The sequence below is a fragment of the Mirounga angustirostris genome, unplaced genomic scaffold (genome assembly GCF_029215605.1).
Source record: "Mirounga angustirostris isolate CCGP_5_RB_7025 unplaced genomic scaffold, mMirAng1.0.hap1 SCAF_4, whole genome shotgun sequence".
NCBI lineage: Eukaryota > Metazoa > Chordata > Mammalia > Carnivora > Phocidae > Mirounga > Mirounga angustirostris.
The window spans coordinates 113,328,509-113,352,374 of record NW_026991712.1 but is presented as its reverse complement, the minus strand read 5'-3'; the positions used below and the strand labels follow the sequence as shown (position 1 = coordinate 113,352,374).

At 35.9% G+C, this 23,866-nt stretch overlaps 1 protein-coding gene across 7 annotated transcripts in view; it reads right to left on the bottom strand.

Moving 5' to 3' along the window:
* Window positions 1–23,866, bottom strand: part of EVI5 (ecotropic viral integration site 5) — a 201,250-nt gene that overhangs the window by 58,175 nt on the left and 119,209 nt on the right. For all 7 annotated transcript variants that reach the window (XM_064588815.1, XM_064588816.1, XM_054512745.2 and 4 more), the window contains 3 exons: window positions 23,192–23,350; window positions 12,341–12,487; window positions 3,544–3,639 (listed from right to left, as the gene is read on the bottom strand). In XM_064588815.1, coding sequence (XP_064444885.1) covers window positions 3,544–3,639; window positions 12,341–12,487; window positions 23,192–23,350 — 402 coding nt within the window. The remainder of the gene's footprint in view (window positions 1–3,543; window positions 3,640–12,340; window positions 12,488–23,191; window positions 23,351–23,866) is intronic.

The following is a 23,866-nucleotide window of genomic DNA, read 5'->3' as shown; positions in this document are numbered from 1 at the left end:
GTGGGAAGAAAATTCTAGATGTTGCAGCAAAAACTGTATTATGGCTTGGAATAGAATATAACACATTTTGAAAGAAATAAGATTTTCAACATAATATTTTTCCCATATTAATAAGAAATAGGACATAGAATGACAAAATGTTTAGTTTTGAATCTTCTTTTGAAAATTGCTTTGGCAATGTACAAATATGGTAAACTATCACTCAAACATGGACTTAGAGCAGAGGCAACAAAAGAAAAATAGGTTAAGTTGTACTTCAACAAAAATATAAACTTTTGTGCATCAAAAAACAGCAAAAACTGTTTGCCAACTATCAATCTGATAAGGGATTGACATCAAGAATATATAAGGAACTTTCACAACTCAACAACCTGATTTAAAAAATGAGCAAACATGGATCGGAAGAATAAACACTGTTAAAATGTCAATGCTACCCAGAGCAATCTATACCTTCAATGCCATCCCGATCAAAATTCCAATGACATTTTTCAAAGTGCTGAAACAAACAACCCTAAAATTTGTATGGAATCAGAAAAGACCCTGAATCACACCAAGGGAACGTTGAAAAAGAAAAACAAAGCTGGGGGCATCACGTTGCCTGATTTCAAGCTGTATTACAAAGCAGTGATCACCAGCACAGCATGGTACTGGCACAAAAACAGACATATAGACCAATGGAACAGAATAGAGAACCCAGATATGGACCCTCAACTCTATGGTCAAATAATCTTCGACAAAGCAGGAAAAAATATGCAATGGAAAAAAGACAGTCTCTTCAATAAATGGTGCTGGGAAAATTGGACAGCTATATACAGAAGAATGAAACTCGACCATTCTCTAACACCATACACAAAGATAAACTCAAAACAGATGAAAGACCTCAATATGAGACAGGAATCCATCAAAATCCTAGAGGAGAACATAGGCAGTAACCTCTTTGACATCGGCCACAGCAACTTCTTTCAAGATTCATCTCCAAAGGCTAGTGAAACAAAAGCAAAAATGAACTTTTGGGACTTCATCAAGATAAAAAGCTTCTGCACAGCAAAGGAAACAGTCAACAAAACAAAGAGGCAACACACAGAATGGGAGAAGATTTTTGCAAATGACACTACAGATAAAGGGCTGGTATCCAAGATCTATAAAGAACTTCTCAAACTCAACACCCCAAAAAACAAATAATCAAGTCAAAAAATGGGCAGAAGACATGAACAGACACTTCTTCAAAGAAGACATACAAATGGCTAACAGACACATGAAAAAACATTCATCATCATTAGCCATGAGGGAAATTCAAATCAAAACCACACTGAGATACCTCCTTACACCAGTTAGAATGGCAAAAATTGACAAGGCAAGAAACAACAAATGTTGGAGAGGTTGTGGAGAAAGAGGAACCCTCTTACACTGTTGATGGGGATGCAAGTTGGTACAGCCACTTTGGAAAACCGTGCGGAGGTGCCCCCCAAAATTAAAAATAGAGCTACCCTATGACCCAGCAATTGCACTCCTGGGTATTTACCCCAAAGACACAGATGTAGTGAAAAGAAGGGCCATATGCACCCCAATGTTCATAGCAGCAATGTCCGCAATAGCCAAACTGTGGAAAGAGCCGAGATGCCCTTCAACAGACGAATGGATAAAGAAGATGTGGTCCATATATACAATGGACTATTACTCAGCCATCAGAAAGGATGAATACCCAACTTTCACATCAACATGGATGGGACTGGAGGAGATTATGCTAAGTGAAATAAGTCAAGCAGAGAAAGTCAATTATCATATGGTTTCACTTATTTGTGGAACATAAGGAATAGCATGGAGGACATTAGGAGAAGGAAGGGCAAAATGAAGGGGGGGGGAATCGGAGGGAGAGATGAACCAGGAGAGACTATGGACTCTGAGAAACAAACTGAGGGTTCTAGAGGGGAGGGGGTTGGGGGGATGGGTTAGCCGGGTGATGGGTATTAAGAAGGGCACGTACTGCATGGAGCACTGGGTGTTATACGAAGAAAACAATGAACCGTGTATCACTACATCAAAAACTAATGATGTATGGTGACTAACATAATAAAATAAAATTAAGAAAAAATTAAAAAATTTAAAAAAAATGAGCAAAGGACTCATATAGATATTTCTATAAAGAAGGTATACAAATAGCAAATAAGCAAATGAAAAGATGGTCAACATCACTAATCATTAGGGAAATGCGAATCAAAACCACAATGAGCTACTACTTTACACTGATTAGGATGGCTACTATAAAAAAACAAACAATAACAACAAAAAACCCAGAAAATTAACAAGTGTTGGAGAGGACGTGGACAGAAATAAGAGCCCTTGTGCAATGGCTAGCAAAAATGTAAAATGGTGCAGCTGCTATGGAAAATAGAACAGCAATTCCTCAAATAATTAAACACAGAATTACTATATGATCTATCAATGCCACTTCTGGGTAAATCCCAAAGAAATGAAAGCAGGGATTCAAAGAGATTTGTACAACTATGTTCACGGCAGCATTATTCACAATAGCCAAAAGGTGGAAGCAACCCAAGTGTTTACCAATGGATAAATAAACAAAATGTGGTATACACATACAATGGAATATTACTCAGTCTTAAAAAGGAAGGAAATTTTTTCACACATTACAACATGGATAAACCTTAATGACATTATGCTAAGTGAAAAGAGCCAGTCATAAAAAGACAAATACTGGGGCATCTGCGTGGCTCAGTTAAAGTGGCCAACACTTGATTTCGGCTCAGGTCATGATCTCGGGGTCCTGGGACTGAGCCCTGCAGTGGGTAGGTGGGTTAGTCTGTGGTTCAGTCTGTCAGGCTCCCTGCTCAGTGGGGAGTCTGCTTTCCCTCTTTTTCTCTCTCTCTTTCCCTCTGCCCCTCCCCCCACTTGTGCACTCTCTTTCTCTAGAATGAATAAATAAATCTTAAAAAAAAAAAAAAAAGAGATGCCTGGGTGGCTCAGTCAGTTAAATGTCTGCCTTCGGCTCAGGTCATGATCCCAGGGTCTTGGGATGGAGTCCTGCATCGGGCTCCTTGCTCAGCGGGGAGTCTGCTTCTCCTTCTGCTTGCCACTCTCCCTGCTTGTGTGCACGCTCTCTCTCTAGCTGACAAATAATTAAATAAAATCTTAAAAAAAAAGACAAATACTATATCATTTTACTTATATGAGGTACCTAGAGTAGTCTAATTCAGAGATAAAAAGTGGAATGGTGGTTTCCAGGGGCTTGGGGAAGATGGGCATGAGGAGATGTTCAATAAGCAGACTTTCAGTTTTGCAAGATGAAAAGAGTTTTGGAGACTGGTTGTACAACAATGTGAATGCACTTAATGTCACAGAACTGTACACTTTAAAATGGTCAATTTTGTATGTATTTTACCACCAAAAAAAGGGCTTGGAAATGAATATGTGTTGAAAATAGAAGCACGGTCAATAGGACGAAGATATAAATCAGTCCTTGGGTGCAGAAGGAAAGAGAAACTATAGCATTATTTTCATGTGTACTTTATTATTTTCGTATGGTACCTGGATTTCCAGCTCAGCAATGTGCTGCTGTAATTCAGCCACAGCAGCTATGCTATCGGCTTCCCGGAGTCTCACAGCCATCACTTCTTCCTTGTTCTAGGGCGGCAAATAAAACAAACCAAAAAGAAACCATGTAATATATCAAAAATAGAACCTGCTTCAAATTTTGAAAACAAATAGATCTATGATGAAAGGAGAGAAAAAAGTGCCAGTATTTCCTGAACTTGATATAAAATGAAGACCGAATATACAGAACATATATAGACCGAGTATACAGAATAGCATTCCATCTTTAAGCATTAAGAGACACCACTCATATAAATAAATGTTGCATAAGAAGTTAAAATTAAAATGCACTTAACTAAAACAATTCAAATCACTGGTGACCGTGAAAGCTGCTCATTTTTTATGCAAGAACAAATATTGAGAACTTTCAAACAACAGATTAACAGACAATATGGATACTAAGAGAGTTTATTAGCTAGATAATATTTGAAAAATTATATTCTTTCTGAAGCAATAAATGTTAATGAATATTTATATTATACTACAAAAGAGAATAGAAATTAGATTATATCATAATTCTAACCTTCCTAGGAAAAGCATAGTACTTAATTCTACCACCTCAAAATTTCACAAAGAAAAACCCCAAAACTGTATTCTACAGTATCCTTGCCAATTAATACTGAACCAGAAATAACAAAATATGAAGAAAATATGTTAGAGAAAAGTAGGGTATGTAAAAATATTTTTCTCCTCCATTAACTTCAGTTGAAATTTAGCAATCATTTGTATCAAAATTGTACAGCATGGTGACCTTAGGAGAAATTTAGCACCTGACAGTACTATAATACCAAAATTTCTAAAAATAACGAATTTAGTAGGAGTTTAATAATTAAACTTCCAAATAAAAAACTGTACTTATTCTTGTATCTCAGATATGATATTGCTGCTTCACTTTAAGCAAATACTGCTTTAAATATTTTGCCAATTTGCATATGGCCACATGTGTACCCAGTGCTGTGCTAGTAAATGTCTAATAATCAGGGGCACCTGGGTGGCTCAGTGGTTAAGCATCTGCCTTCAGCGCAAGTCATGATCCCAGGGTCCTGCGACTAAGCCCCATGTCAGACTCCCTGCTTAGTGGGGAGCCTGCTGCTCCCCCTGCTTGTGCCTCACCCCCATCAAGTAAATAAATAAAATCTTAAAAAAAAAAAGTCTAGCAATCAGCTTTCTCCTAGGGGGGGTGTGTGTGTGTGTGTGTGAGAGTTCGTGTGTGTGTACACATATGTGTTCATGCATAAGTTTATTATATTTTTTAACATAAACCGATATAGAGGATATACAGAACACAACATATAGATAATAAGATATATAATACTCATTGCCCATTCTGTGTAGTCGCTATATTCTCACAGAATGCTTTCACTGATTTTTTTCTAAACTACTGTATCCATAAGCCATGGTTGAAACTGGGGAAAAAGTGAAGTTTTGATATAAATGTTGATTGAATATTTTTGTTAAAAGATGAAAGTGAAACAAAGACAACTTATGTTAGAATTTCACTCATTTGTTAATAATGTGAGCAAGTTTTTTGTTGATTCTGGTAATAGTAATTAAATACTGAAAGAAAATTTCCTTAAAAATTTTGTGCTATTCATAATGTATAGGCTGAAGATACAACACACTTTTAAAGTTTAATCTGCATTAAAAATCAAGCACAGGTAAAAATCAAGCTTTTCCTTAAAAGGCCAGAGAGTAAATATTTTAGCCTTGTGGGCCATACAATGTATCGTAAGTATTCTACCTGCCACCACTGCAGTGTGAAAGTGGCCACGGACAATACATAAACAAACAGGCAAGGCTATATTCCAATAAAACTTTACTTCCACCACTCCAGCAACCCTCAGTTTGTTTCCTGAGATTAAGAATTCCTCATATCAGTGAGATCATATGATACATGTCTTTCTCTGATTTGTAAGACTGTTGAATCACAGACCTGTACCTACCTCTGAAACAAATAATACATTATATGTTTAAAAAAAAGAAGATACTAGGAAGGGTAAAATGAAGGGGGGAAATTGGAGGGGGAGACGAACCATGAGAGACTACGGACTCTGAGAAACAAACTGAGGGTTCTAGAAGGGAGGGGGGTGGGGGGTTGGGCTAGCCTGGTGATGGGTATTAAAGAGGGCACGTATCGAATGGAGCACTGGGTGTTATACGCAAACAATCATGGAACACTACATCAAAAACTAAAGATGTAATGTATGGTGATTAACACAATAAAATTTTTTTAAAAATGAAAAAAAAAAACAACTTTACTTCCAAAAATAGGCAACCAGACAGATTTGGGCTATAGGCTACAGTCTGCCAACATCTGGTCTAGATAATCAACAAAAAAATAAATCCAGCCCTGATTTGTAGTTTGACAACTTATGTGATGTAAATCCTCCCATCATGGCTCCTTTCAAGCTACCAACGTTAACATTACTGAACACTTAGTTGGGAAGAAATGTGCAGTAGAACACTATTATATTGTATTTCCACCATACAGATACAAGGGGTATAAATAACCTCAAAAGCACAGATAGTAGTAAAATGGAAAAATAAGTAGTAAATGATGAAGTTTGAGTACTTATTACCTTTGTTCTATCACAACTTAATTGTGTTATATAACTTAACTGTTAATATGGCTGTTTTAACAAGTGACTCACAAAATTCCTGAAAATTTAACAATTGGTTTTTGCAAGCCTTTACTGGCTGGCTCCAGCACACCACTGTGCCTCTATTTCATAAAATTCAAATCTCATTTGGTCACTCCTTTATTTTAAACACTTTATGGCACTCCACAGATCTTGAGATAATGACTCAGGTCCTTATACTGGTGTCCTAGATTCTGTATGATTTCGTTCCCTATTCACTGCTCTATCCTCATATCTTACCAGTATTACTCATGATACTTACCTCTGGCTACAATGAACTTCTTTTAGTTCAAGCAATCTCTTGTTCCTCTCATTTTTACTCTTCACATATGCTATTCCCTCTATCCAGTGAACTCTATTTATTGTCTTTCCTTAACTCCTATATAGCTTTAATGTCTTAGCTTAATCATTCCTCAGTTAGCCTTCCTTGAACCATTACCCTAATGCTAAACTCCCATTAGAGTGTCCTATAGACCTCCTCAATCATAGCACTACTCATATTGCATTGTGCTTGTTTGTATACTTGTCTAAATCCTTTACTAAGAGAAATCCCCTTGAGGCCAGTGATGTCTCCAACAGTCAGCACTAACTTTCAACCTTGTGAGAGAGCCACAATAATATCCTTTATTAAAGGATAAAGCACCTTATCCTTTAACTCCAGTTAAGCCTTCAGATGACTGCAGCCTCATAAGAGACTCTAAACCAGAACCACTTGGCTAAGCTGCTCTTGAATTTCTGACCCACAAAAACTCTAGGATACTGGTGCTTATTGCTATTTTAAGCTACTAAGTTTTAGAGGTAATTTTAAAAATAGTAAGATAACATACATTTATAGTCTACTAATTTTAGTTAACTGTATAAAAATTATATTAATAAAATAAAATTATTTATACAAATTATATATAAGTTGAATTATATAAATTCATACCTACAAATGTATATATTACAAATTATACAAAATTATGTTAATCAAGTAAAAAAAACCCAAATTCCCCCTAATTTTCCCCCTCTTCAATCTAATCACCAAATCTTGGTTCTGTACAAAAACAGATAGTGAATTTATCTACTTCTCTTTATTTAAATGCCAATACCTGAGCCCAAGCTAGTACCTCTATCTTGTACTACTTCCTGATGATCTCGTAACAAATCTCTCTCCAACCCCACCTCAAACCTATCTCCATACACAGTGGTGTGTGTGTTCTTTTAAAAAATAATTATATTAATTGCTACGAGCAATATCCCCTAACAAAAGCTAAAATTAGTTGCTGGAACTTTAAGGATATTTGCATGGCCTCAAAATAGTTCCCCCCAAATATTTATTAATTACTGTGGTGATTTTAATATATGTCCACAAGTTCTTTGATACTTAACACTCCTTAACACCCTGCCTGCTATGGCCTGGACTTAGTAACTTGCTTTAATGAACAGAGTTTGAGAGGAAAAAAGTTCTGTAGTGGAAAAAGTTGGCAGACACCAACTTAAATGATCAAGGTTAACAGCACTAACCATAAGACGTATGGTTACAATATGTCTTCTTACATCATGTGCTGAGAAGGACACTTCAACTCTGTATTCTTTCCTAAAATACATTATCTCAGTCTAGTCATGAGAAAACATACAATCCCAAACTGAGGGATAGTCTACAAAGTATCTGCCCAGTATTCTTCAATAATCAAGGTAAGAAAAGATAAGAAAACATTAAGAAACTTGTCCCATATTGGAGGAGACAGAGACATAATGGGGAGATCTGAATAAAGTCTGCAGTTTAGCAATAACATTGTATCATCATTCATTTCTTAGTACTGATAAATGTATCATGGTTATGTAAGATGTTAACATTAGGAAAAGCTGATGATGTAATGTATGGTGATTAACATAACAATAAAAAATAAAAAAGTAAAAAAATCCATTAAAAAAATTCAAAATTAAAAGAAAAAAAAACTGAAGCAAATATAGCAAAACAGAAAAAAAGTCATAGTTGATTTCCTGTTTAAAACCTTTCAATAGCCTCCCATAGCACTTAAGAGTAAAACCCAAACTCATTAGTATGGGCCCTAAAATTTTGTATGGTAAGAAGTGGAGTCCCAACCTACTTCCCTGGTTTTATTTCATTAGCTTTTTACTTTATACAAGACTCAGCAACCAACTTCTTTCCTGCTTTTGTATCTTGAACTCTGCCCTTTTCACACCGGGATCTTCCCCCGGCTCTTCATATGGCTGCTTCTTTCCTATTCTTCACATCTCAGCTTTGATAGCACCTCCTGGCACTCCATCTTAATCACCACTTCCCCTCACCTCTCACTTTATAGTACATCATTAGTAACAATCTTATGTAATTTTTACTTATTGCCTCACTAAACCCAGTGCTCACCTTCTTCACTACTGCATCCCCAGAGCCTACAAGACTGACAAATAAAAGCTGCCCAAATATCTGACGAATATGTAAAAAGATACCATCATTCTTTGAAGTCTCATAATCTCACCTCCTCCCATCCCTATTTGAGAATCACTGTCCTAAAATATGCAAGTTACATCTATTTAAAATGAAAAGGTTTGACTATACACTTTGTAAGTAACACAATGGAGAAACAGATACTATCATGTCCTCTTGGTCAGAGTACAGAATGGTATAACCCTAAGGAGTGTCATCTGACAAAACTGTATAAAGTACAAATGCGTTTACCCGTTTCAAACAATCTAAGAGAATGTGCAGATATACCTCTACAGGAATGTAGATATAACTCTATATGTCTGAAATTATATATGTACAAGGTTATTCACTATACTGTGGCAGCAAAACACTGGGAACTATCCATGTGCCCATCAACAAGGATCTAGTTTGGTATACTACAGTACATCCATGCAATGGAAAACAATGTACCTTAGAAACTAATGAGAAGACTCTTGAAGCACTGATACTGAAAGCTCTACAAAACATGATGACATAAAAGAAAACCACCATAGTGACAAAAAAAGCAAAGAGAAGAACATACAATATGTTAACTTCTATGTAAGAAAGTGAAAAGAAAAATTATGTACTTTTACTTGCTTGTATTTGCCTAAAAGAAACTCTGAAAGAGGGGCAGCTGGGTGGCTCAGTCGGTTAAGCGTCTGCCTTCATCTCAGGTCATGATCTCAGGGTCCTGGGATCGAGTCCTGCATCAGGTTCCCTGCTCAGTAGGAAGTCTGTTTCCCTCTCTCCCCCTGCCCCTCCACCCCCTCATGCTCTCTCTCACTCACACTCTCGCAAATAAATAAAATCTTAAAAAAAAAAAAAATTCTGAAAGGACATATCAGAAAATAATAAAAGCAGTTACTTAGCAAAAAATAAAAGAAGGGGTATGTGGTAGAGTCAGGAAGAGAATGAGATAAAAGGGGAAAGAGTGTGAACAATGCTTTCATTTATACTCAGTTAAAAAATCAAAGCATGAAAAAATGCATATGTATTAAGCTATTAAAGTTTATATTATATATAAGCACCAGGTTAATTTTCTTCCTGTTTCTTTCCTGTCATTACTCCATAGATGCACAATGTTATAATCATAGTCAAATACTCTGACTTTCCTCACTTAAAATTACTTATCATACAATTTTACAAGTTTATATATGAATTAATATACCTTTTCTCATGGATATATATATCTATATTGGTATCTTTCTCTATATATGTAGAACTAGATAATAGAATACCTTTTATAATCTTCAAATTTAGATTTATGTAGGAAATCCCACAATCTCATTACTAAAATCTTGGGGGCTAGGTATGTCATAGAATTTACGATTTTTTAGATTTTAGAAAAATAATAAGGTACATAAACCATACATTAGTATTATCCAGTGGCTGCATCCATAATGAAGTACTATGCTCAGTGCTAGACACAATGAAACTGTAAAGTATAAATATTCACACCAAGCAGTATAAAATGAAAATTATAAATGGCCATCCCAATGAATGTGTGAAATTTATGAGAAAACATTTGGGTTTCAGAGTGTTTTGAATTTTCATATTGGAGATCACAGACTTATACTATTTTTATCTTTAAGTGGGAACATACAAATTCAGTTGTAGAGGGAAAATAACAATATTAAAAACAGTATCCTGATATATTACATAAATGAAAAGTAAAATGAAATTTAATAATTATTTATCAACAAATTACAAGCTATAATCATATAAAACTAAATGAGGGACGCCTGGGTGACTCAGTGGATTAAGTGTCTGCCTTCAGCTCAGGTTCATGATCCTGGGGTCCTGAGATTGAGCCCACCCAGAGTCCAGCTCCTGGCTCAGCGGAGAGTCTGCGTCTTCCTCTTCCTCTGCCCTTCCACCCAACTTGTGCACATACCCGCATGTGCGCTCTCTTGCTCTCAAATAAATAAAGTCTTAAAAAAAAAAAACTAAATGAAAATGAATCCAACTTCTATAATTGAAGGCCTAGCTTCCTTGAAAAAGTCAGGGTTTGTTCCTGAACTGTTCCAGCATAACACGATAAAATATATACACTTAATTACAATGTACTAGGTGCTATGGTAACAACACACTGGTCATTCTCAAAATCTACAAAAGGTATTACAAAACATTGAATAAATCAATATACAGGGTAAACATACAAGCAGATATCAGAATTAGCATCTGTAACAAATTTCACAGTATTATTACTGAACACTTAAAAATTAAATAAAATCTCATATTGGTTCTTAAAATTTTCTAAAATTCTGAGTCTGAGCCTATTACTTAAATTAAAAAATATATATATATATTTTCATCAGCAAATCCCAAAAATTATTTCCAACGAACACCTTACATTGCTTAAAAGGTGCCAAGGCATTTGAGGAACAATATTAAATCCAGTAACAGTGTTATCAACCTATGTTTAAGGAAAACTTACACCAATAATGAAAAAAGATTAAGTTTAGCTCTTTATTAAAAATAAGGCAGCACAGACAATACGGCATCATAAAATTTAATCACATATTATAAAGACAAATCAAAATGATATAACCTCATGTCACATCATTTTATTTTATTTTTAAATTGGTCTACTCATATCCTTGTAGAGGGACTAATTTTAAGTTAGTACAAATTTCAGTACTGCCTACAGATTTCTGTCAGTGTAAACTGCAACAGCCATGCATATTTATTAGGATGTAATTTCATCTCTGGATTTCAGTGACACTGATAAACCACTCAAGCTTCACTCTTGGTTTTTAATGACACCAGAACAAGTTGATGGAATTACAGCTTCATATGTACCATTGAAAGTCTTTTTCTTATCACAGAATAATAAGGCTGGACTCTTTAAAGGGCATCATTCCTGCTATCTCACCATGGAAAGATGGATGCCTAGTTTATTTTTAAAATCCCATAACTTGTCCTCAGTAATCTATTCTAATGCTCAGACCACAGTCATCTCTTTAGTTATTTCTCTCTCTTTCTCTCACACTCACTCTCTCTCCTTCTACCCCCCTCCTCATCCACCCCACTCTTCATCCCCTCACTCTCTCACTACTGTTGTACTGTAAATTGATTTCAGGAAAACATTTACTTGCATTCAAATACTTTTTGATGCTTTATAAATCCAAACACTTCACACACAAAAAATGGAAAAACCAATTAAAATAATGGGAAATGTACACAATTTTCCCAATCCATGGGCAAACACACTTCTTTTGCTCTCTACCCAGAAAACATATATCAATATTGAGTGCCTACCGATACCATACCGATCAAAGCAGAGTTGCCCTAACCTCTCTAAATTACCATTTTTTTGGTTCTGATTTTAAAAGCTTTGGTTTTAAAGGGCTACAAGTCAAAAGAAAAATTATAAAGAGATATCAATTTTCAACCACTTGATTATCTTAATTTCCTAAACTGGCATTTAACCAATGGGTGAAAATAAGGTTTCCTGCCTGAAATCCACCTCACAGCAAGATGAGCTAACCCTGTCTGAAAGCAACCACCAAACCAAGTTCAGGAAAAGTGGGAAATAAAACTACCTCTTTTTGGTTTTATTTGGTTTTAAAATAATGAAGAGACAAAACAAAAAGGCATTATTATATTGACAAAAACATTAGGTAGCTGATATATTTACCTTGCATTCAATCTCTGCTTGTTTGCGCTTTGCTTCACTTAATTGAGTAAGTAGTCCTTTGTTCTGTGCCGAAAGATATTGCACCTTCTCGTGTAGACTAATCACCTCTTGTTCTGCTCTTCGAAGATGGTTACTATTGATCTGATTCTAATAATTAAAAATATAAATACTCAGACATTAAAGATCCCAAAAAACCTACAAATTTCTACCTCCCCATTTTATACCTCAATAACATTATATAAAATGCTATTATTAGTTACAGGTGGATTTTATTTAACAAGTAGTTAAATGTTAAAAAAAAATTTATAAACGTGCTTTAAAAAAATCGAGTCATCCAAAAGAATACTTAGGTCCATATTAGAAACTCTTCCTAATTTTCTCTGTTTATACAATAAATATCTACAAACTTTAAGAATGTTTACACAGACCTTGAAGGTATTAACTTCTGAAACAGGCAGTGTTACACAAATGAGTAGATACAGAAATATGATGACTTTAACTCCTCTTTCCCATTCCCAAAAGAAAGCACAGACTGCCTGAAAAGTTCTATCATCATTTACTGGACTGTAAAATCCTTGATGTCATGAAATGTGTCATATGCACTTCCATATTCTTCCAATATACAGCACAGTCTTTTTATGGAACATGAACTGGTTGTGAATTCTGACTTGTTATTTGGTGATTAAGCAAACTAGTTATAATATTTCTATTTCATCATTTGAAAAATGCACACAAAAATACTCCTTATTTCTCATTCGGTTCTCTTCAGTATTAAATGAGAGATTACATGGAACAGGGCTTAACCTATAGAAAGAACTCAATAAACGGTGGTGCTTAATGTATTACAACTATAGAACATGTTAAAAAATATATATACACCTTAAATTGATTGACATGAGGTAGTTTCCCCATGTCTGATTTCTCTTAACCCCAAAATATTCCATTTGGGGTCTGAAAGAAACAGTAGGGATTTTAGAACCAAAGACAGGAAAGTCTGGCTCCTCATTTTACAGTTCTTCACCCTTGCTAAACTCATCTAATCCCATCAAATTCCAGCACACGGGTACAAGCATAGATATTACCATCCGACTTTAAAGGCTGTGCTGTAAGAATCGTATGACAAAAGAAAATCATATGAGTAAGAATCATTTGAGAAAAAAAAGCTCACGTAATGTCTGAAATTAAACAGATACTTAATAAACCCTTGGTTGTTACTGTTATTTCATCTATTCGACCTCACTCAATACAAATGACCCTGCCCTCCAGCTTTATTTAAAAATCTGCATCGTGTAATAGATTTAAGCTCCAAAACTTTCTACCATTTCTGAGTTTCTTCATTTTTACTTTTACTCCTCTTCCTGACTCACTATCTGTCTACAAAATAGTAAACTTCTTAGTACTCAAGTACTTAGTACTTAGATTCAAAATGTTCCACAACCTCTTTTTACTGTCTTCCCTCCTACCACCGAACAAATAACTACACTTCAGAGGGACATACCTTCAACATAAGCTGCAAAGAATTCTCACAGACAGAAATCCTCCCTCCACCCCTCAATACAAGTCCATGATCCAAAATTATAAAACTCCACACATAAGCAAAATCGAAAATTGATGAGTAAGAAATTGTAGACAAAAGGACAACAAGAACAGATTTTTTAAAAACTCTAGATAGTAATCATGTGAGGACTTTATATAAAATAATTTATTTAAAATTATTAGACATAAAAAGAGGAAGCAGGGCGCCTGGGTGGCTCAGTTGGTTGAGCGACTGCCTTCAGCTCAGGTCATGATCCCAGGGTCCTAGGATCGAGTCCCGCATCGGGCTCCCTGCTTGGCGGGAGGCCTGCTTCTCCCTCTCCCACTCCCCCTGCTTGTGTTCCCTCTCTCGCTGTGTCTCTCTGTCAAATAAATAAATAAAAATCTTTAAAAAGAAAAAAAAAAAAAAGAGGAAGCAAAACATAAGCAAAGAACAAGTAACTATCAAAAAACATTTAGCAAATTTGGGGGCGCCTGGGTAGTTCAGTTGGTTAAGCATCCAATTCCTGATTTCGGCTCATCTCATGAGCTCAGGGTCGTGGGATGAAGCCCAGTGCCTGGCTCAGCGCAGAGGCTGCTTGTCCCTCTCCTTCTGCTCCTCCCTCAATTCATATATGTGCTCTCCCTCTCTCTCTCTCAAATAAATAACTGAATAATCTTTTTTTTAAAAAAAACACATTTAGCAAATTTGAAAAATAACCAAATACAACTTCTTGAAGTTAATATAGCCAATAATGTTAAAAATTAATTAAAGGGTTAAACAGGAGATTAGCTACACTGAAGAAATAGTGTTCCAGAAGGGCGCCTGAGTGGCTTAGTCATTAGGCGTCTGCCCTCAGTTCAGGTCATGATCTCAGGGTCCTGGGATCAAGCCCCACGTTGGGCTCCCTGCTCAGCGGGGACGACTGCTTCTCCCTCTCCCACTCCTCCTGCTTGTTTTCCCTCTCTCACTGTGTTTCTCTATGTCAAATAAATAAAGAAAAGAAAAGAAAAGAAAAGAAAAGAAAAGAAAAGAAAAGAAAAGAAAAGAAAAGAAAAGAAAGAAATAGTGTTCCAGAAGAGGTCAAGAGACATAGAAGAGACTTAGGAGGTACAAAATACACCTAATGGGGGTTGCAATATAAAACAGAAAACAAAGAAAAAAGTGAGATATGATAGTCTAAGAGATAACAATACTTGAGAATTTTTACAACTGTAAAAAATATATATATGAATCCAAATTTCAGGAAACACAACTAGTTCTAGACAGGATAAATACAAATAAACCCTCGCTAAGATACATTTTAAGAAAACAGAATGCTGGGGCGCCTGGGTGGCTCAGTTGGTTGGGCGACTGCCTTCGGCTCAGGTCATGATCCTGGAGTCCCTGGATCGAGTCCCGCATCGGGCTCCCTGCTCAGCGGGAAGTCTGCTTCTCCCTCTGACCCTCCCCCTCTCATGCTCTCTCTATCTCATTCTCTCCCTCAAATAAATAAATAAAATCTTAAAAAAAAAAAAGAAAACAGAATGCTAACGAAAAGAAGAGACAAATCAAGGGCAAAACCAGGTCTCTGTTAAGGGGGAAAGTGAAATACGCAGCAGACATCTCAACAGGAAAACTTTGTAGTGCTTAAAAAAATAAATTTCGGGGCGCCTGAGTGGCTCAGTCATTAAGCGTCTGCCTTTGGCTCAGGACATGGTCCCAGGGTCCTGGGATCAAGCCCCGCATCGGGCTCCCTACTCCGTGGGAAGCCTGCTTCTCCTCTCCCACTCCCCCTGCTTGTGTTCCTGCTCTCGCTATCTCTCTCTCTGTCAAATAAATAAATAAAATCTTTAAATAAATAAATAAATAAATAAATAAATAAATAAATAAATAAATAAATTTCATCCTACAATCGTATATTCAGCTAAACTATCATATAACAGTGAGAAAAAGTACATTTACCTTTAAGAAAGTGAGAGTTTACTACTCATGACTGAAATCAGAAACTGTTAAATAACAGTAACAGAGAGCAAAAAGTGTGCAAATAGACAAATCCAAATAAGCACTGACTCCATAAAAAAAAATAATGTCTAGTAATTTGGAGATATAAAAAAGATGTACAATAATAGTAAGATATAAGATTGGAAGATGGAAGAAGAGCACATGAAGATCTTCCAAGGCCCTTATACAGTTTAGAAGGAAGATGGAGATAATTATCAACATCAAACTTTGTTCAGTCAGATGAGCATTTTTAATTTTTTTCAGGTAATAAACACTAATAGAAAAGGAATTATAAAAGTCAAACCAGTAGCAGAAAGAGAAACATCTAAATTAATCCAATAAAAAAGCAAGAAAGGAGGGGAAAAAATAGAAAAAGGGAGGAAATAAATTGAAAAAAGAAAATAATTTTAAGTATATCATAATAAAGAGTTTTGATTCCTGATGGGGTTGTAGAATAGAAAGAGCATTACTCTCACTCTTTCAATTAAAAAAAAAAAAAAAGCCAGCCAAACTCTTAAATTCACGACTTTTGTTGAAACCAGACAGGTGAGGTGACAAGGCAACCAACTATCCCCAAATCTAAGGACAGACAGGGCAGATGAAGCCAGAAGCTGTTAAGAATAATTCAGCCAGGGGAGGGGGGTGGGGGGATGGGTTAGCCTGGTGATGGGTATTAAAGAGGGTACGTATTGGGGGAAAAAAAAAAAAAGAATAATTCAGCCAGAATATTATCAAATTGGTTGCGGCCAAGTGTTGGCTGACAAGAGAGTGTGGAGCCTAAGGGGAACAGCAGAGTTCGCAAGCTCTTACATACTTTTTCTTCATGGACCCCAAGAGGTACACACAAAAAAGACTGATGAGAGTCTTGAGAAAGAGATCTCCACAGCACAGGCTTGAGGAAAGAGAAGAGCAGGCAATACAGAAGGAGCACTAAACCTTGCTTGTCTCCTCTAGGGAATAAAAGGTTTCATAGGCTTCCCAGGCCAAGAAACATTGTTGCCCCTGGAGCACTGGGGAAATCACTACATCTGAGGAAGGGACAGGACTATATTGTGGGCCTAGGACTACAGCTGGTGGTGGGGCAGGAGCACTAAGAAAGTCAAACACTCCAGATCCAGGGACACAATGCAGCCTAAGACTGAGGGTTTATCAGAAAAATGGGGAAGACTTCTGCCCCTCCAACTTCCTGTAACAAGTAACAGTGGAACACTCTGGAGACTGACTCTCTCTGAAGTGCTGTGTAAATGGAAGACCTAAAGATGCTGAGAAAACCTGTTGGCAAACCAGCCCCCAATCTAAAAATAAGATAGTGCTAGAGGAATTTGAAGCCTGTGGTGCAATGAGGGTAACCACAGAAACAACAAACCTCAAACCCAGCCCAACTCCTGACTATATTAACTCAAATACCCCACATTAAAGGCCTCGCAGAGGAAAAGGTATGCCCATTTCCAGGCATAAAAACTACTTACCTTAGTCTACTGTCCTACTCAAGATATTCAGTTTTCAACAAAAAATTACAAAGCAGAGGAACAGGTAAGAAAAAACAAAATATTACCTAGAGACAAAGCAATCAACAGAATCAGCCTCACATATGACACAGATATTAAAATTACCTGAAGGGAATTTACAATAACTGTGATTAATATGCTAAAGGCTCTAAAAGAAAAGTGAAAAACATGCAAGATCACATAGAGAAATAAAAACTAAAAGAATCAAATGGACACACTAGAAATGAAAAACACAGTAACAGATGTGAAGAATGCTTTCAATGGCTCATCAGACAACTCACAAAGTGGAAGAAAGAATCAGTGAACTTAATGATAAGTCAATAGAAATATTTAAGTCAACAGAAACTGAAACACAAAGAGAAGAAATAATGAGGGGGGAAAAAAGAACAGAACATCCAAGAGTTACTATCAATATCAAATAATCTAACGTATGTGTAATGGGAGTCCCAGGAGGAAAAAAGAGTATGGTGGGACAGAACAAATATCTGAAGAAAGAATAACCAAGAATTTTCCAAATTTCATGGTAGACACAAATCCAGAGGGCCAAGAAACTCAGAGGAAAAAAAACAAAGCAAAAAAGTACATCAAGTCATTTTATCTTCAAACTGCTAAAAACAAGAGAGAAAACCTTAAGGGTAAGCAGAGGGACAAACACATTACAGGCAGATGAACAAAAACAGAATGACAACAGAATTTTAGCTTGCGTGGTTTCTGACAAGAAAAACTTAAAGCGTTGAAGACAACAACAACAAAAAGACCCAGAATACAATATCCAGCAAATATGTATTTTAAAATTGGAGACTTTCCCAAAGAAACAAAATTAAGGATCCACTGCCAGCTGACCATCAGTAAAAGAAAAGTTAAAGGAAGTTCTTCAAGCACAAGGAATACAACATCAGACAGAAACATGGATCTATAAAAAACAAAACAAAAAAAACAGAACGCCAAAAATGAATGGAAGGGAAAAAAAACTTCATTAAAAATTTTTAAAATTACTCTGAAAGGTAAATGATTAAAGCAAAATTAGTAGCACATATGACATGTTTGTACTCTATGTAAAAATAAAATATATAACAATAGCACAAAGGAAGAGGGAAGAACTGAGAATATACTGTTGTAAGGTCCTTATACTATATGTGAAGGGTACAATATTATTTGAAGACAAGCTCTGATTAGATGTATACTGAAAATCCTAGAGCAACCAGTAAAAACAAACAAACAAACAAAAATAACCCAAAAAGTTAAGGAGTATAAATAAGTCAATTGTGGAGATAAAATTGAATTCTAATAAATGCCTCAAATCCAAGAGAAAGAAGAAAAAAGAAAGAACAGATGGAAAAGAGAATAGCTAACAAGGTGATAGATACTAATCCAAATTGAATCATTAAACATGGACTACATATGACACCTAAAAGAGACTGAGACTGCATTTTTATAGCTTTATGGAGATATACACATCATAAAATTCACCTACTTAAAGTATACCTAGACTTCAGTGGTTTTAGTATATTCACGGAGTTGTACAACCATTTGTGAGATTGGATTTTTAAAAATATCCACTTATATGCAGTTTATCAGAGATGTAATAGGTTGAAATTAAAAAGATGGAAAAAGATATGTAAGGCAAATACTAAACAATAAACAGCTTAGATAACTGTATTAAGACAAATAGACTAAATCAAAATGCATCCTGAAGGATAAAGAGGGTCAGTACATAATAAGATTCATTTTATCACAAAAGAAATAACAATTATACATTTGTATGTCCCTCTAAAAGGTGCTCAGAATATTTTAAGCCAAAGAAATTATCGTAATTCTAAGGAAAAATAAACAGATCCACAATCACAATAGAAGATATCTACTATTTAGCATTTGAAAGATAAGGTGACACACACAAAAACTAGAAAGGATATAGAAGATCAAACAATACATTAAATACATTAAGATACATTAAATAATTAAGAAGTTTGATCTAGGGACACCTGGGTGGCTCAGTCAGTTAAACGTCTGCCTTCGGCTCAGGTCACGATCCCAGGGTCCTGGGATCGAGTCCCACATCGGGCTCCCTGCTCAGCAGGGAGCCTGCTTCTCCCTCTGCCTGCTGTTCCCGCTGCTTGTGCTCTCTCTCTCTCTGATATATAAATAAATAAAATCTTAAAAAAAAAAAAAAGTTTGATCTAATATCAATAAGACTCTACAGACTACATTCTGTGACCACGGAGCAGTTTAGTTAAAATAATGATATAAACTACTAATGAACCAGAAATCTATACATCTGGAAAAATAAAAGACACTTGTAAACAACTCTTGAGTCAAAGAAGCAATCAACGAGAAAGTCAAAAAGTATGGAACTGAAGAACAAAAAATATACTTATATTAGAAAAGAAAACATAGTAGGTAGGAGTACAAAGAAAGGGGGAAAAGATGAAACCCAAGAAACACATATTTAAAGGATATAATAAAGAACAGAACTAAATTATACAGAAACAATGGTACAACATGGAGGACCAACAAAAATTAAAAACCCAGTCTTTAGAAATATTAATAACAATGGCAGGCCTCTAAAAAATTGGCAAACTTCTGCAAAACTTGACAAGAAAATTTTAAAAAGGCACAAATAAACACTATTAGAAATTTAAAAAGAGACAAATATTGATCCAGTAAAAAGAAAAGATACTTCTTAAAAAATTACTCTGAACAACCCTAAGTGATAAATTTGAAAATTCAGATGAAATGGACAGTCTCCTAGGGAAACGTATTTTACCAAACTAGACTCAAGAAAAAACAGGAAACCTGTAAAGATCTATAACCTTCAAAAAGTAGGATCAATAGTTACTATTCCCACAGAATGAAACAAAAAGATAACACTGTTTAAAGGAATGGATTCCAGCAAATATTCAAGTAAGAGGTAATTCTAATCTTACATAAAATTTCATAGAACAACAACAAAAAAAGATAAAATACAACCAAACTCATTCCATGAGCTTATTATAACCTTGTTCTGAAACTAGGTAAGAGTCTCCCCCAAAAGAAAAACTATAGTACATTTTAACTTAGGTACGAAAAATCCCAAATATTAAAAACCTGAATCCTGGGGCGCCTGGGTGGCTCAGGCAGTTAAGCGTCTGCCTTTGGCTCAGGTCAGGATCCCAGAGTCCTGGGATCGAGCCCCACGTTGGGTTCCTGCTCAGCGGGAGCCTGCTTCTCTCCTTCCTGCTTGTGCTCTCTCTCGCTATCTCTGTCACTATCTGTCTCTCTCTCTCAAATAAATAAAATCTTAAAACAAAAAAACAACCCTGAATCTAGCCATGTGAATGTGTTGTGTATGTCTCTGTATGTGTGCTATATCGTACACTTGTTTGTTTTTCAGTATTTTGAGAACTGTACTACAATATAACTGGTTTGCTTTGCAATCTTACATATTTTACTTTATGCATTAAAAAACATTATTTTGAGAAAGGTCCAGAGGCTTCACACTGCCAAAGGAGTTCATGGTATAAAAAAAAGATAAGAGGGGCGCCTGGGTGGCTCAGTCGTTAAGCATCTGCCTTCGGCTCAGGTCATGATCCCAGGGTCCTGGGATCGAGCCCCACATCGGGCTCCCTGCTCTGCGGGAAGCCTGCTTCTCCCTCTCCCACTCCCCCTGCTTGTGTTCCCTCTCTGGCTATGTCTCTGTCAAATAAATAAAATATTAAAAAAAAAAAGATAAGAATCCCTGTCCTGAAGAAATTCTTAGAGCTAGTCACAAGGAAACATGTGCAAGAATGTTCCGAGCAGCACTATCTGTAAGAGCAAAAACTGGTACACAGAAAGAAGAGTGTGGCTCAATAAACTAAGGTGTACTTCCTAGGTGGTATTTTCTGAAAGGCACTAAAATGAAGGAACTGAAAAATATCAACAAGGACAAATCTCTTAATCTGGATGCGCAATATGGACCATCATCAGTTCAAGCACTGGCATTTAGGGAAAAGTGCCGTATGCCATTCCTCTTCCAGCAAAATCCATCCAAAATCACACTTAATCAGGTACAATTCAAAATACAAACTCCTTAGGAAGTCTTTCTCTAAACCATCTAGTTGGAATTAATTTTGCCCTCCCATTTTCCACAGCAGTTTTCATTGAACTCTTTAATTACCAATTTCTGAATTATACATTTTTTCAATTTTATTGAGATATAATTGATATACAGCACTGTGTAAGTCTAAGGTGTACAGCATAATGACTTGACTTACATATAATATGAAATGATTAGTTAATAACCATCATGTCATATAGTGAATTATATTAAATGTAGTTTTGTGCACGCCTGATTTCTCAGGTATTAAGTTCTCTGATGGCTGGACAGTGCTTTGTATTCAAAAGCTCTCAAAATGATGTTTGTGAATTTGATTCATTCATCACTCTTAAATAAAATCTGGGGGCGGCTGGGATAGAGCCCCTTGTGGGGCTCCCTGCTCAGCAGGGACCCTGCTTCTCCCTCTCCCTATGCCCCTCCCCCTGCTTGTGCTGTCTCAGCTCTCTCTCTCTCAAATAAGTAGATAAAGTCTTAAAAAAAGAAAAAAAGAAAGAAATCCTGAACATTGGCTTAAAAGCTGTGTTTGCATCTTTAATAAGTACACGAAGATAAAATCTGTTATAAAATAAAACTTCCCATTAAAAAAACTAGATTTCTACTTTTCATAATCTTACTGTTATTTTTAATTACAATGAAAAATATAAGAATATAACTTTGAACAATGTAAAGCAAGATATATTTAAACTAAAGGATTTACAGATTCGTGTTGTCATGTTCAAGTTTGGATGATCATTTTGCACATAGGTATACAGAATGATACATGAGTTAACTATGCCCCCTACTGACTAAATATTTTGAAAACCAAATAACATTACAGAGAATACAGAATATGGTCCACACAAATGTACCACATAAAAATCAAATGTGGTTTATAATGCAAATGAGTTCCATAAAAAGGGTTTTGCAGATCTTAAATCAAGTGTATTTAAGGTAGAATTCATTACAGAAAGGGGAGACTTGAGAAGAAAGAAGTATAATTTTGGAATTAAGTGCTCAGAGTCACCAAATTACACATAAGGAAGCATCATTCACATTACAGTCTACAGTAATTGTTCTCAACCAGGGCAATTCTACTCCAAGGGGACATTGGCAATGTGTGGAGATGCTTTTGGTCATCACAACCTGGGGTGGGGAGTACAGTGATACTGGGATCTAGTGGGTAGAGGACAGGGATGCTGGTAAACATCCTACAATGTACAGGCCAGTCCCCCAAATAAAGAATTACCTGGTTCAAAATCTTAATAGAGTCAAGGTTAAGAAATTTTGCTCTCCATGAATATTTCCTCTCAAGTTGTGCAACAAGGCAACAGAGTTAAATGTAGTTTTATGACTTGCTTAAACTTTGCTGAATGGGTCAAAGAAGACATTAAATCTCTGATATCAAAGACTATAATTTTTAGCCCTTTTTCTTTGTGCTAGGAAATTACAATCTAGACAGTTCCATATATCCATCTCTTAGCTCTATTCTAGGGTGATATAATCTGTGCATAAACTTTTGATCTGTTAATGATTTTTTTTTTTTTTTAGAGAGAGTGAGTGTGTGTGAGGGGGGTGGGAGGGGCAGAGTGAGAGAGAGGGAGAGAGAGAATCTTAAGCAGACTCCACACCCTGCATGGAACCCAATGTGGGGGTTGATCTCATAACCCTGAGATCATGACCTGAGATCATGACCTGAGCCAATATCAAGAATCCAGTATTTAACCAATTGAGCCACCCAGGTGCTCCATGCTAATGGTATTTTTTAAAGCTACTGGGCTTTCCCATCATACCTGTGTTTCCATTTCCATCATCCTTTGTTTTATTTCTCTTATTTCTGCCTGAGTTTCAGCTTCTCTAAGTCGAATGGTCATCAGTTCATCCTGTAACTCATTCACAGCATTTTTCTTAGGTGGGTCTTTCCACCTCCCAGTAGTACGAGCTAAGTGGCGCTAAAAGATAAAAAAATTTATATTGCAACAAATACTCCCAGTATCAAAATAAGAGCTAACTTTCCTGGCACTTATTTCATGCCCAGTACCATATTTAGCACTGTATATACATTATTTTATTTAATCCCCAGAAAACCTTAAAAGTTAGGCACTATTATTGCCATTATACAGGTCAGAAAATGGAAATGGTGGTGGTTAAGTAACTTCAGAAAGGTCAATATAGCCAATAAGTGGCAGATCTGGAATACAAGCTCAGATATAGTTCAAATCAGTTTATACTGTGGATTATTGTAAAGAATGCAATTTTCACCCTAAATTTATTATGAGATATTTCCACATTTTTAATGAAATCCCAAGAAAAGAAAAAATGGGGCCATTCATGAATTAAGGAAGCAATATTAGGAATGTTCTCAAAATATCCATGGTGAAGCATCAGTTTTGTTTTGTTTTTAATTTCCAGTTTATTGCTGCCTGACACTTCTGGGGGCAAAAAAAAAAAAGGTGTGGCAATGTTAA